Consider the following 14,872-nt stretch of genomic DNA (forward strand, 5'->3'; position numbering starts at 1 on the left):
GAAAAGCTGCTGTCTTCACACTCATGTTTGATGGAGTCAAAGGATGTGGAAGAATCCCCTGTAGCAAAAGGAGACAGGCAGACTTCAAAAAATGGGCAGGGTCCCACTATTCTGTCTGGGAACACCTGGCCAGACCTAGCTGAGTCCTGCCTACAACCATGTGTGAGAAATATACTGGATGCTACTCAGTAGAAAAGTTCAACTATTTTGGAGACTTGAAAGTGTGTGGGTGTAGTGGGCCCAGGAATTCTAGAGGAATGAGACACTCTACAATGTTCATTTTAGAGACTCCATATAATCTGAGACCAGCCTATAGAAACCCAAGGCCATGACATGTTGGCCTGCCTTGAAACCCAGTTGTATGCAGACAGTGTTTTTGATTTTGCTTTTCTGAAAAAGAAAATGTTCTCCTACAGGGCCCATTTTTATAGGACTATTAAAGATGCTTCCCCCACAGCACATCACTAGCAACATGCTCATTTGTAAAGATTGATGTCAAGGCAATACATGATTAGACAGTAAAGAGTGGACGAGAACAAAGTTTTGGTAAGGTGTAAGAGGAAGAGAAAGTGGGAGATTCAAGATGGAACACCAGGATGACCCATCTCCTCCACGTGATTCCGAGTAGCCATGGGTAGATATGTATACTTTCCAGGAATGGATTGCTATAGGTCAGTTTATCTTATCTAGGTGGCAGTTAATGTCTTTGTCAAAAGATTGTAAACTTATTGGGTGGAAGGATTGTAATTAGAGAATTTAATATATAAATCTGTTTGACAAGTTATTGTTGATTCATGTTTTTACTGGCCTATTGGACAGTGTGTTAAAGCAATGACAGAGAGGCAGCTGGAGTGAACAGACCTGGTACAGGGCCCAGAGAATGATATGTGCATGTGAGAGGCCTGGTAACTATCCACCTAGGTACTGTTTTTGGCAGCCCACTGGACTAGTTCCCTGGAGTGAGAGCTCCTGTAGGTAAGATGGGACAGTTAAAAGTAGGATCTCATAAGTTTTTTATCACAAAAGATTTGCACAATGTATAGAATGAAAGTGCATGCTGGGAAAACTATATTCACTAAATCCTCTTTGTACCTACAGAAATAATCACACATTTTTCCTGGCCACTCCTCTTCATCTCATCATTTCCTCTCATTATTTTTGTATCTGCCTGGGTATTTGCCTTCATGTGTGCAGTGCGCACAGATGACAGAATAGTGCATTATATACCCAGAGACTTGAGTTTAGTTAGTTGTAAATTATTCTGTGGGCACTGAGAGTCAAGCCCAGTTCTCTGAGAAGCCAGGACCCTTCACTGCTGAATGATCTATACATTCCTCCTCTCTCTCCCTTCTGATGGTTCTAGGAGGTCTTCCTTCAAGGTCTTGTAAGACAATGCTCAAGAGTAACAGTTATCCAGGTTAGTCAAATCACACTTATGGGAGGGGCGAAGCCTAAAAAATGCCCTGAGACTCACTTCTGGTCTTCATTTCAAGGAAACCAGGCAGATGGAAGGCAGGAAAGGGACCAAATGATGCACAGGACAGAGTTCACAAGAGATGTGCCCAGATCCCATCTATCCTCTTCCAGTGGAGTCCAAAGGACAGTGATCAGTATCTGTAAATGTGTGTTCTATGAATTAAAATCCTGGGAGCACTGCTGCCCATTTAGTCAGGGACTCATCTTCCAATTGTAGACATGGCACATCTGGGTTGCTGACATGAATATTCAGAAGCCAGTCTTCCTAAAGTCACATGATCTTGACAGCCCACAGTTGTTCCTTTGGATTAGAGAACATGGACAGAGGATGAAGAGAAGTAGACAGTGCCACAAGGCACATGGTTAGCACAGTATCCAATTCTCTCCCAGGAGCTGTAGACAGAGGAAACACGTTACTGCACACAGTGTGTGACATCCCTCACCTGTCTGTGCACTTACCTCACAGGGTTTCACTTACCTGATGCAGGAAAATCCAGTGTGAGTCAGCCTATCCCCCACTGGGGCCAGCACCCAGTCAATACTGTTGCTTCTCTTTGATGATGTCATGTATGACATAGACAGGTAGAGATGAGAGGCCAAGTGTGTTGTCCCACCACTTACATACAGAATCAGGCACTAGAAGTTACCCTGCATGTTTTCTGGAGCAAACTAGGGGGAACCCAGCAGCCTGAGTCTGGCAGTGACCTGAACAAGTTGTATCCTTAATCCCCATTTTGACCAGGATTCATGCTGGTATCCTAACTCCCATGGAGGTCTTCTTTCTGGCTAAGTTGAGGGTCAAGAATGACCCCTGTTTTTGTCCAAACCTATGGTTCCGTTCTAGGGAACTGGCTTGGGCAGGACCAAGAGTCATGGAGTGGAAGATGGAGCAGACTTGGAGGTTTTAGGCCAGCAGTAAACATATTATCATCTACAAGCTCCAGTGACAGAGGTGTCCAGGGCAGTGGTGGCATGAGCATCAGAGAAGTGGGGTCCCATGTGTACTCCTTGCTGGTGGGCTGTGTGGCATCTCAGCTCCAGACTCTCTTCTGACACACTGAACATGCAGCAGACAGAGCCTGCCTGAAGTCCTCTGGGAGTTCTGAGTCTTTGCTCTTCAGAGGTCTATATTATGCAAGGACAGTGACTGATCCTTTGTTGACCATAGCAAAGAATGAGGTGGCATTGGTCACAGCAAAGCACTACCCAACATATAAGCACATGTGTTGGACGACTCAGGTGTCATCTGTCTGTTTTCTTCATGATGTCCAGCCTGACCTTGGCCTCAGGCGTGCGCAGGAAACTGTCTTCCTCATCTTCATGAGGAAGACTGTAGTCAGGCGACATTTACCCACCAAGAAACAGAGGGCGAATAAGAGACGGAGGCCAGCATGTGACCATAACCTGGTCCAGCATAGTGCATGATGATCAGACCATTTCTGAGCTTTCTCCAACTGGGTCTCAGATATCTAATATTGTATGTCTTGCTACCCAATCAACTGAATGACCACAGACCTATGCTTAAGATGGCACATGCTCCAGATGCCTTTTCTCACTGGACCTCACACATCCACAGGGACTTCATTTTTCCCCTCCACTTTGATTTTGCTTTTGTGGAAGAGATAATGTTCTTCTAAAGGGACCATTGTCATAGAACGATTAAGTGCCCTTCCCCACATCTCATCACGAGGCACATGGGTTTTTAGAATCTACAGGACCAAATGAATTTGAAGAAACTATATTCACAGACTCCATCCTTGTGCCTACAGAAATAATCACACTTTTATACCGCACACTCCTCTTTTTCCCACCTCTCCCCCTTTACTGTTACTGTATATACTTGGGTATTAGCATTCCTAGTGCAGTGTGCACAGAGGACAGAATACAGGGACTTGAGTTGTGGTCAGATGTAAACCATCCTGTTGGATTGGTAGTCAAGCTTGGTATTCTGGAAAAGAAGCCGGTGCCCTTCATTTTGAAGGATCTCAACAGCCCTTCTTTTTCCTCTTTCTGATGGTCCTAGAAGGTCTTACTCAAGGTCCTTGAAGACGATATTCAAGAGTAACAGTTATGCGGGTTAGTCACATCACACTTCCCACAATGCTTAGGGAAGGAGCAGAATATAGAAATTGCTGAGACTCACTGCTGGTCATCATTATAGGAGACCAGGCACATGGAAGGCAGGAAAGGGAGCTGTCTTAGTTAGGGTTTCTATTCCTGCACCAAGAAGCATGACCAAAAGCAAGTTTTCGAGGCAAGGGTTTATTCAACTTACACTCTTCACACTGCTGTTCATCACCAAAGGAAGTCAGGTCAGGAAACAGGAGCTGATGCAGAGGCCATGGAGAAATGTTACATACTGGCTTGTTTCCTCTGGCTTGCTCAGCTTGCTTTCATATAGAATCTAGGACTGCTAGATCAGGGATGGTGCCACCCAAAATGGGCTGGACCCTCCCCTTTTATCACTAGTTGAGAAAATGCCTTACAGCTGGATCTCATGGAGGCATTTTCTTAACTGAAACTCCTCTGTGATAACTCCAGCTTGCTTCAAGATGACACAAAAACAGCCATTGTAGAAAATCATCTACAGGACAGAGTCCGGGAGAGATGTGCCCAGGTTCCATTGGTCCTCCCCTAGTGGAGTCCAAAGGACATCGATGAAGTATCTGTTGACATGTGTGCAAAGAAGTGCAAACATGGGAGCCCTGCTGTCCCCTGATGGCCAGGGAGTCAGTCCCAGCTTCCTGTTGTGGACATGGCACACCTGCACTGCTGGCATTAATATCCAGACCCCAGTCCACCTAACATCACATGATCCTGACAGACCAAAGTTGTGTCCATGGCTGAGAGGACAAGGACAGAGGATGAAGGGGACAGTGGACAGAGCCACCAGGCAGGTGGTCAGCAGAACATCCAGATCTCTCCCAGGAGCTGTAGACATAGGGGAACACATTAGTGCACACAGTGTGTGACATCCCTCACCTGTCTGTGCACTCACCTCAGAAGGGCTCACTTACCTGAGGAAAATCCAGTGTGAGTCAGCCCATCCCCCACTGGAGCCAGCACCCAGTCAACACAACTTCCTTTGATGGTGTCATGTATGACACAGAAAGATGAAAACTAGAGTCTAAATTTTGTGTCCCCCACCCCCATTGACACACAGGTTTAAACATCAGGCACCAGACGTTACTCTGCAGGTTTTCTGGTGCAAACCAGGAGAAACCCAAGAGCCTGAGTAAGTTAGAGACCTGAGCAATTTGATTGCCTCATCCCCTTGCTGATCAAGAACCAAATCAGTGACCTGACTCCCATGCAGACCTCATTTAATCCCAAGTTTGGGCTCAGGAAAAACCCCTGTCTTTACCCCAACCTATGATTCCATTATAGGGACCTGGCTTGGGCAGGACCAAGAATCATGGACAGAAAGAGAGGAACAGACTTGGAGGTTTCAGGCCAGAAATAAGCATGGAATCACCTAACCTAGAAGCTCCAGTGACACAGAGGTGGCCAGTGCAGGATTTGAATGGACAGGAGATAGGAGGGGACCCATTGTAATCCTTGCCGTGGGGCTACACAGTGTCTCAACTCAGCTCCTGCCTCCCTTTGGCATGATGAAGGTGAAGCAGAGAGAACCTGCCTGGGTTCCACTCGAACTTCTGAGCCTTTGATCTTCAGATGTCTTGATCTATCAAGGACAGGGACTAAGCCTCCATTGACTATAGTTAGCTGTGGCTGGAATATGCCTGGGAAGAGCGCTGCCCAACACACCAGCACCATTAGTTGGAAGACTCAGGACTCATCTTTTTGTTTTCACTCTGACCTATTTGCCATGAGAAGGAAAATGCCTTTACCTGTCTCCATGTGGAATACTGTTGCCAGGAGAGATTGACACAACCAGAAACATAGAGTGAATGACAGACAGAGCCCAGCATGAGACAATAACCATTTTCAGCTTCCTCAGACTAGTCTGCTGTGGTATGTCTGCTGCATAGTCAACTGGATGACCACAAACCTGTGCTAGGATGCACATGTTCCAGCTTCATTCACCCTCTAGACCTCACTCATCCTTCCCACTGCCTAAATCCCACCCCTATGAACTCTACCTGCATTCCCTACTGTCCTTCCCTCTCTAATAGGGGCTCCAGCCACTTTTCCTCAACTGCAGGAGAAAGCTTCCCACTGCTCTCACCCCTACACATGCCATCAACTGGATTCCACTCCACCATCATGTCCTGCCTACAAACAAAGAGCTCCATGAATGTATGGAACATCTCATTCCTCTCTGAGGCATGTCCTCAAGACCCCAAACTTTCGCATGCTTACCATACCAAAGGATTTTTCTGCACGCAAAAAGCAGATCATACATCTTAAAGCAGGGGTCCTCTGGCCATCTGCCCACCATGCTCAGCCCAACAGAATCAGAATGCTCGGCTCTGGGAGGGACAGAACATCACTGGCCCCTCCCTATACTTGACCAGACCAAACACTGGATTGGGGATGGAGGCAGAGGAAAAAGAACATCTCTGGGACTCCTTTATAAGGTGACACACTCCAAACTTAGGATCACTAAGTGTTGTATTGACTGTTGGTCATTGATCATTAAGAAGCCTGGGCAGCAGCAGGGCAGCCATAAAGCTGCTGACAGGGACTGGCCTGTGGCCTGTGGCCATGTTCACAGTCATCTTCATATTACTGGTGGACCTGATGCACCGGCACCAGCGCTGGACTTCTCACTACCCAGCAGGCACTGTGCCATGGCCTGTGCTGGGTAACCTGCTCCAGCTGGACCTATATAACATGCCATACAGCCTGTACAAGGTGAGTGACTTAGTGATCATGGTAACTGAGCTTCTGTTGTCAGAAGCGGCACATAGTGGGGACTGAGGCTCAGGTCAGATAGGGATCTGGGTCCTCAAGAGGGGACAGGCTTAGCAAGTTTTTAGTGAGAGCCACTAGAACTTTATAGGATAATAGTTTTGGGGGACAAATTAAAGGAGGTGAAGAAAGATGTGACAGCAGGGTTCAGTCTGTTTCAACAGGGCAGCAGCCATAAAGTCAAAGGTCCCTTTTGATCCTGTCAAAGACCAGGTCTTAGCACGATACAAGGTCTATTGCATCTTGTCAGTCAGGACACTGAGTGGAAATAGTGTGTCTGCCTGAATCTCTTGCTGTTCTGTGCTCCCTGGCCTCACTGCCTGTCTCAAGGAACCAGAGTTTCTTCATGTGTGAGGAAATGCTAATGGGACATTTTTCTGGCTCTGGCAATATTAGAGCTGAGGTGTCTCATGTACTATGATTCCTTTCCTGAACTTAACAATAAGATGCCACAGTGGTAGGCATGTTCATGCTTGGGATGGAGCTCAGTGAAGAGCATCTTTTTCAGGATATATGATGACCAAGGTACAATAACAAGCAATACATATGCACGTGCATACACACATTCACACATGTGAGCACACACATGTACAAACACATGCACACAGGGAAGCATGCACAAGTGCATAACTCATGTATGTGCATGCACACCAAAATGCTCTCACACACATACCACATTTTCACACTCTATACCTTGCTTACGTTTGCGCAGTGAGCATGCTTGTATGATCTCTGGAGAACTCCACTTCCCCTGTGCTCTGTCCTCTACTTCAGCTGCGACACCGCTACGGTGACGTGTTCAGTCTGCAGATGGGCTGGAACACCATGGTCGTGCTCAATGAATTGAAGGCTGAGTGGAAAGTGCTGGGGACCTGTGGAGAGGACACTGCTGACTCCCTGAAATGCCCATCTTTCAACACCTAGGCTGTGGGCACAAAGCTAAAGACAAAAGGCTGTGTGGGGACATAGATGGCATCACAGCCAGACAATGGGAACAGTGAGCAGAGGAAGAACAGGGCATGATGCATGTGGTAATGGAGCTAAGAAATCCAACAAAAATTCTCTGAAATCCATTCTGGAGCCCTCTTAGCATGCGGGAGGGTGGTAGATCTGACTTTGGGAGGAATCTCGAGGTTATGGTAGACACAGACCTTAGTGGGGGACAAAAAGAAGGAGGGAGAGGACAGCACAGCCAGTTCTTTGTCTTCAAATCAAATTCCCAGTCCAATGCCCATCTTTTCTCAATTGTGTCCCAACACAAAGTCTACAATTCTTAGTGCCCTCTTCCTCATCCATCCTATGGACGAATTTAATGTGGTGAGAATAGTTTATTACTCCAGGAGCCTTGGCCATCCGTAAAGCACACGGGAGGATGATGCAAACAGATGGAAGTTCAAGGCCAGCGTGGGCTGCACAGGCTGGACTACTAATGAGAAACAGTCTCCAAAACAGGTGTGGGTCGGGTGGTCATCAGGGAATGCTGCAGGAAGGAAGGGAATGAAAAGGGAGAGTGAGCAAAGAATCTAGATAAAGTAGGAGGAGAGGCAGTTGTGTGGACGTTCAGTGCTTGACCCTATATGACACACAAAGCCCCATCAGTGGCTGCTGTGTTGGTCACAAACCGCAAACATTATTTAGACTCAGTGGTTTCAGTGACTTTTTTTTTTTTTTTTTTTTTTTTTTTTTTTTTTTTTGAGTGGCTTGTGATGAAATGAAATTTGCACAAATCTTGTTCTAGTGACAATGGTGACACAGGTCACCAACATCCTAAGAGCTACAAATAGTGGTAAAGACTGCTTTCACAACCAGAGACATGGCTGTTTTCACACTCGGATCAAAGGATGTGGAAGAAATTCTCTGTAGCCAAAAGGGACAGGTCAGACTCCAAAAATGGTCAGGATCCCTCTGTTCTCTCTGGGAACACCTGTCCAGACCCAGATGAGTCCTTACCACAACCACATGTGACAGATTGATGGGATGTTACTCAGTAGGAAAGGTCAAGTGTTTTGGAGTCTTGAAAGTGTGGGGGTGTGATGGCACCAGGGAAGAGTATTAGAGGCATTTGACACTCCACAAGGCTCATTTTAGACTTCATGTCGTCTGAGACCAGTCTACAGCAACTCAAGGCCCTGATCTATTTGACCTGCCTTGAAACACAGTTTTGTGCAGACATTGACTTTGATGCTGCTTTTGTGAAAAAGAAAATGTTCTGCCACAGACTGTATTTTCATAGGACTATTAAGGATGCCCCCCCCCATCTTCGGTAACCATGCAATCGTTTATAGAATGTACAGGACCAAACACAATGCTGAGGAAGCTATATTTACAAACACCTCCTTTTGCCTACAGAAATATTCACACCTTCTAAGTGCTCACTCCTCTTTGTCCCACCTCTTCCCCTTTATTGTTATTGTATCTGCATGGGCATTTGCCTGCATGTGTGCAGTGTGCACTGAAGACAGAATAGAGCATCAGATCCCAAGGGACTACAGTCCGGTTAGTTGTAAATTATCCTGTAGACTCTGAAAGTCAAGCCTGGTTGCACTGAGAGAACACCCACTTCTCATCACTGTTGAATGTTCTCTACAGCCCTTTTCTTTCCTTTGTCTAAAGGTGCTGATTGGTCTTATTCTAGTCTGAAGTAATGTCCTTTAGCTCCTTGAAGCCCAGAATGTAGTATTATCAGATGAGTGGCTCACTGTCCTGCACTTTGGAGCAGGGGTTCACTGGACACTTATGCCCTTTCTCACAGTGTCATGTGAAAAGACTGAGTCCACACACCTCCTGTGGACTCTCACTTTGGAGCAGGAGCTCACTGAGCACTTATGTCCTTTCTCACAGTGTCATGTGAAAAGACCGAGTCCACACACCTCCTGTGGACTCTGCTCTGTATCTCATGCCCTCCAGTGAGTAAGCGCCAGGTGGGGGATGGAGCAAGAAAAGGAGGGAATCCAGGAGTCAAATCTTCCCAGAGGATTCTTACCTCTCCTAGCATCCAGACTGAGAGAAAAAGCAGGAGCTCAACCCAGGGCACAGGATAAAAGACAGCCTTTCCTCCATTATTGGGACCAGATGCCAGGTTCCAGTAAGAGGTCTCCATCTTAGGTGGCTGAGGTTGTAGATATAAGATGTTTCAAGAAAGACCTATGAGCAGTGTTCATTAGGTAGCTGACTGAAGATGAACTGGACTCATGTTCATGACACCTTCCTTCTTCTGGTCTACCTGAGGCATAGATAGATGTTTTGTGATTTTATCTGCTTCCAAGACACATGCCAAAACACACATGACAACATACAAGTGTGTGATTTCATTGAGTGTGCCATGCTATTTATATACACAGAGAGAGGAGAGAATGAAGGGTAAAAGAGATCTCAGGACCTGTAGCAACACAAAATGATACTGAAGCCACAAGACAGAAAGAGAGGTGTGCCTGCAAACAGCTTTAGCAGTTTCCTTGTAGCACCTCTTTCTCAGTGTAATGTGTGCACAGAAAGACCAGGATGTGGGGCAAGACATGGCAGCTGACTTGGCCTATGGTTGCACAAGGCAGAAGGCTTAGAGAATCAACTCACTTCTGCTTCAACAATGGATGAGGTCTTGAGGCTCTGGAAGAGGAATTAGGGTCTAATGTAGCATTTTAGTCAAGAAATCAAAAGGGAAAATGTACTGCTTAGTCTTGGACCTTACTGCCTGCCTTAAGACACCTGACTTTATTTACTCATAGGAGGGAGCTAAGAGGCCCAACAGCAGTTTCCATGCTCCATTAAGGTCACAGCTGGGTGGTCATATCTGAGATAACCTAGAAGATGTGACACTCCTAGCCACAAGGTCCAGATCTCAGGCTGTGAATGTAGATCAGTGATAGATCATTTGCTCAACACCCATAAGTGCTAAACACACATGGAACTTGTGTGCTAAACCTAATTCTTGATATCTGCGGTGCCTCTCCTCTGGAGATTTTATGACCCCTGGCTCCATTTGGTACAACACTGCAGATGTGTTTCTCTCTCACATGTGGCCTTTAAAGTGGATTCTGGTCAATGAACATTGTCCTTAGAGATCATGGAAATGCAGAAGACACTGGTGCAAACCATCTGCCGGTTTCCATAGTTGACAACCTAGGCTCTGTGCACAGCTCTGAAGTCAAGAGGTCATGTAGGCAGTGTTGGTAGGAGATAGGTGTGAGACATATGGAGCAAGAGGTCACTGTCTAGTAGTGGTGCTATGTGACCTGGTCATCAAGCAAAAGTCATTGATTTCAAGTTAGAACATGAGGGACATGTGCTGTTGTGTGGCAGCAGAATTATGGAGAACTCAGGGGGGAAACTGGACCCATAAGAACCCAGTCAATTGGAGGAATGTGGGTAACAGAGGACAGAACTGGGTCTCCTTGGTTGCTTCCAGACTGCAAGTGTGCATGTGTCATCTTCCCACATTATGAGCTTAAATGGTGAGAGCAATGGTGATGCTGTCAACTCACGACTGTGCAAGGACTCACCGGAACAGTGGATGACTGAAGATTCGGCGCACTGTCCTCCTGTCTCTTGCCAACTTTACCAATTGGCCTGGTAAGTTGTATGGACAGGAACCAGATGTGGGCAAGGCAGGAGGCATAGCCTCCTATCTTCTTACACGTTGCTATGTTTTATATATGCTTGACCCAGGGAGTGGTACTAATACAAGGTGTGAACCTATTGGAGTAGGTGGTTTCTGTGGCTGTGGTCTTTAAGACCCTCATCCTAGTGTGTGGAAGCCAGTATTCTGCTAGCAGCCTTCAGAAGATGATATAGAAATTTTTTCTCTGACTATGTTATTTGCCTTAAAGAAGCCTACATGTTGCGTGAATTGGCCTAGTTTACCAATTCTTCATATAGAGCCTGAGCCATTGATGTTTTGTTTAGGAAATTTACCCCTGTGCCAATGAATTTGAGGCTCTTTCCCACTTTTCTTCTATTAGATTCAGTGTTTCTGGTTTCATGTTGAAGTCCTTGATTTACTTGTACTATAGCTTTGTGCAAGGTGGCAAATATGGGTCTGTTTTCACTTTTCTACAGAAAGACTGCCCATCAGACCAGCACCACTTATTGAAGATGTGTTCTCTTTTCCATTGTATAATTTTGGCTTCTTTGTCAAAGATCCAGTGTCTGTAAATGTGTGGTTTTATTTCTGTGTCTTCAATTCTATTCCATTAGTGAACATGTCTGTCTCTGTATCAATACCATATGGCTTTTTATCACTATTGCACTGTAGTATAGCTTGAGGTCAGGGATGGTGATTAGCTCAGAAGGTCTTTTATTACTAAAAGTTATTTTTGGTATTCTGATTTTTTTTTTTGTTGTTTTTCCAGATGAATTTGAGAATTGCTTTTTCCATGTCTTTGATGAAATGTGTAATGATTTTAATGGAGGTTGTTTTGAATCTGTAGATTGCTTTTGGCAGGAGGGCCATTTTCACTAAATTAACTCTGCCAGTCCATGAGCATGAGAGATCTCTCCATTCTCTGAGATCTTTGAATTCTTTCTTGAGGTACTTAAAGTTTATTGCCATACAGATACTTCACTTGTTTGTTTAGAGTTACCCCAAGATATTTTATTTTATTTGTTACTATTATGAAGGGTATTGTCTAATTTATTTCTAAGCTTGTTTATCATTTATATAAAGGAAGGATACTTATTTATTTGAGTTAATTTTATATCCAGGCACTTTGCTGAAGTTGTCAGAGATAGTAGTAGTTCTCTGTTAGAATTTTTGTGGTAGCTCAGGTATACTATCATATCATCTGCATATAGTGATACCTTGACTCTTCCTTGACAATTTGCAACCCCTTGATCTCTTTTTATTTTGTCTTATTGCTCTATCTAGAACTTTGAGTACTATATTGAATAGATATTGAGAACATGAGCATCCTTGCCTTGTCCTGGAATTTAGTGGGATTATGTCAAGTTTCTCTTCATTTAATTTGATATTGGCTATTAGTTTGGTGTAAATTACCTTTATTATGTTTAGGTATGGATCTTATCAGCAACCTACAGATTGAGAAAAAAAATCATCACTAACCCCACATCCAATAGAAGACTAATATCCAAAATAGTCGAAGAACTCAAGAAACTTACCACCAAAGAAACTAAATAAATGAAAAAAAATGGGGTATAGAACTAAACAGAGAGTTCACAACAGAGGAATCTCAAATGGCTGAGAAACACTTAAAGAAATGTTCAGTGTCCTTAAAGATCATGAAAATGCAAATTACAACTACCCTGAGATTGCATCCTATACCAATCAGAATGACTAAGATCAAAACCTCTTGAGATAGCACATGTTGTGGAGGATGTGGAGAAGGAAGAACACTCCTCCATTTGATAATGGGATTGCAAACTATTACAACCACTCTGGAAATCAATATGAAGGTTCCTCAGAAAACTGGAAATAGATCTACCTGAAGAGCCAGATATACCACTTTTGGACATATACCCAAAAGTTGCCCAATTCTACTATAAGGGCAGATAGAAGCTGGAAACAACCCAGATGTCCAAAACAGAAGAATGGATATAGAAAATGTGGCTAATTTACACAATGGAATGCAACTATGCTATTAAGAATGATAATATCATGAGTTGGGTAGGCAAATGGATGAAAGTAGAAAATAACATCCTGAATGAGGTAGCTCAGACTCAAAAGAACATGCATGATATTTACTGGCTAAGAAATTGATTTTAGCAAAAAAAAAAAAAAAAATGATACGGAAGTACCAGGATACAATTCACAGAATTCATGAAGGTTAACAAGCTGAAGAGCCCAAGTAAGGATGCCTCAATCCCATGTGGAAAGGAGAAGAAAACAATCATGGCGGTGGGTAGAGTAGGTAGGGATCTGGGTGGGAAAGAGGACAGGGAGAGGAAGAAGAGAGTGATCAGGTACTGGGTGGAGGAACAGGACTGAAGCCCTGAGTGCTATTAGAAGAATGGAAACAGGCAACCTTGGGAGGTAGGAGGTGGAGAACCCTCTAGAAAGTACCAGAGGCCTGGGAGGTGGGACTCTCAGGACTCAAAGGGAGGTATGTTGGATAAAATGCCCTACATTGGGGAAAGTGAACTTGTAGAGCCCATCTCCAGTAGAAAAAAAAGGGCATCAAGTGGAGGGATAAGGTTGCCATCCCACAGTCAAAAACTGTGACCCAGAATTGTTTCTGTCTGAAAGAACTGCATGGAAAAAAAATGAAGAAGAGCTCAAGGAAAAGGAGGTCCACTGATAAGTCCAAATTGGGAGTCATCTCAAGAAGAGGCCCCAAGGCCTGACACTGTTACTAATGCTATTGTGTGCTTACAAATGGGAGCCTAGCCTGTCTTTTGAAATCCCCAACAAGCAGCTAAAAGAGTCAGATGCAGATATTTACACCCACCCAGAAGTGATCCTTCTGGTTGAATAATGGGAAAGCTAGAAGCTGAGGAGGAGGACAAGCCTATAGGAAGACCTTATTGTATCAACTAACCTTGATCCCCAAGATTCATCAGAGACTGAGCCACCAACCAAGCAGCATACCCCAGCTAATCTGAGGACCAAACAAACATATATGAGAGGACTGCCTCATCTGAGGACTTAGTGAGAGAAGATGCACCTAATTCTCAATCGACTTGAGGCCCCAGAGCATGGGGAGGTCTGGTAGGGTGGTAATGTTGGTGGTTGGGGACATTTTTTAGGAGAGTGAGGATAGTAGGTGTGGGATGAGGAACAGTCAAAGGTGGACTGTGAGGGCAATAAAGCCGGGATTGTAAAAGAGAAGATTAAAGAATAAAAAAATAACAATTAGCTCTGCCTGCAGGATGCCTGCCCAGATGCTGCCATGCTCCTGCCTTGATGAAACTGGACTAAATTTCTGATCCTGTAAGCCAGCCCCAATTAAATGTTATGTATAAGAGTTGCTTTGTTCATGGTGTCTGTTCACAGCAGTAGAAACTAACCAAGATAGAAGTTGGTACCAGGAGTGGGGTATTGCTGTGATGGGTCTGATCATGTTTATGTCTGGAAGAATGTGGATTTGGGGACTTTGGAATTGGAAAGCAGTGAAATAATTTAAGTGGGCTTAATTGGATATCCTAGTAAGATTATGAAAAAGCTTATTGCTGAGATTGATTTGAACTGACCATTCATGGCTTAAGGGGTTTCAGTGGAGAAGGATTTCAGTATGTGGCCTAGAGACTTTTTGTGGTATGTTGGTGAAGAATATGGCTCCTTTATGTCCTTGTCTGAAGAGTCTACCTGAGGCTAGTAAAAATATTTATATTATACACATTGACAAAGGAAATCTTTAAAAAGCCCAGCAGAAACTATGTTCTCAAATTTCATCTCATCAAGAACATTTTAAACTATTGTATCAAAGTGAGAAAAGAAAAAAATATAAAATATATGGTTTGAATATTAAAGGGTCTATAGGAAGTCAAATAGAGATGAATCCTGTGTGCAAAAATATTAAACTGAATTAAGGGAGTGGCCAAACAAGCTCAGTCAGTCAACAGAGTCTCA

The 14,872-nt window shown here is 44.3% G+C and overlaps 1 protein-coding gene across 1 annotated transcript in view; it reads left to right on the top strand.

The window, feature by feature from the left end:
- Window positions 1–5,973: 5,973 nt before the first annotated feature.
- The window catches only part of LOC308438375 (cytochrome P450 2D10-like), a gene marked incomplete at both ends in the record, with an annotated part of 48,228 nt that continues 39,329 nt past the window's right edge, over window positions 5,974–14,872 (top strand). The window contains 3 exon segments of the mRNA XM_080939733.1: window positions 5,974–6,017; window positions 6,081–6,294; window positions 7,126–7,212. Coding sequence (XP_080795859.1) covers window positions 5,974–6,017; window positions 6,081–6,294; window positions 7,126–7,212 — 345 coding nt within the window.

The sequence above is a fragment of the Micromys minutus genome (genome assembly GCF_963924665.1).
Source record: "Micromys minutus genome assembly, chromosome: 27".
Classification (NCBI taxonomy): Eukaryota; Metazoa; Chordata; class Mammalia; order Rodentia; family Muridae; genus Micromys; species Micromys minutus.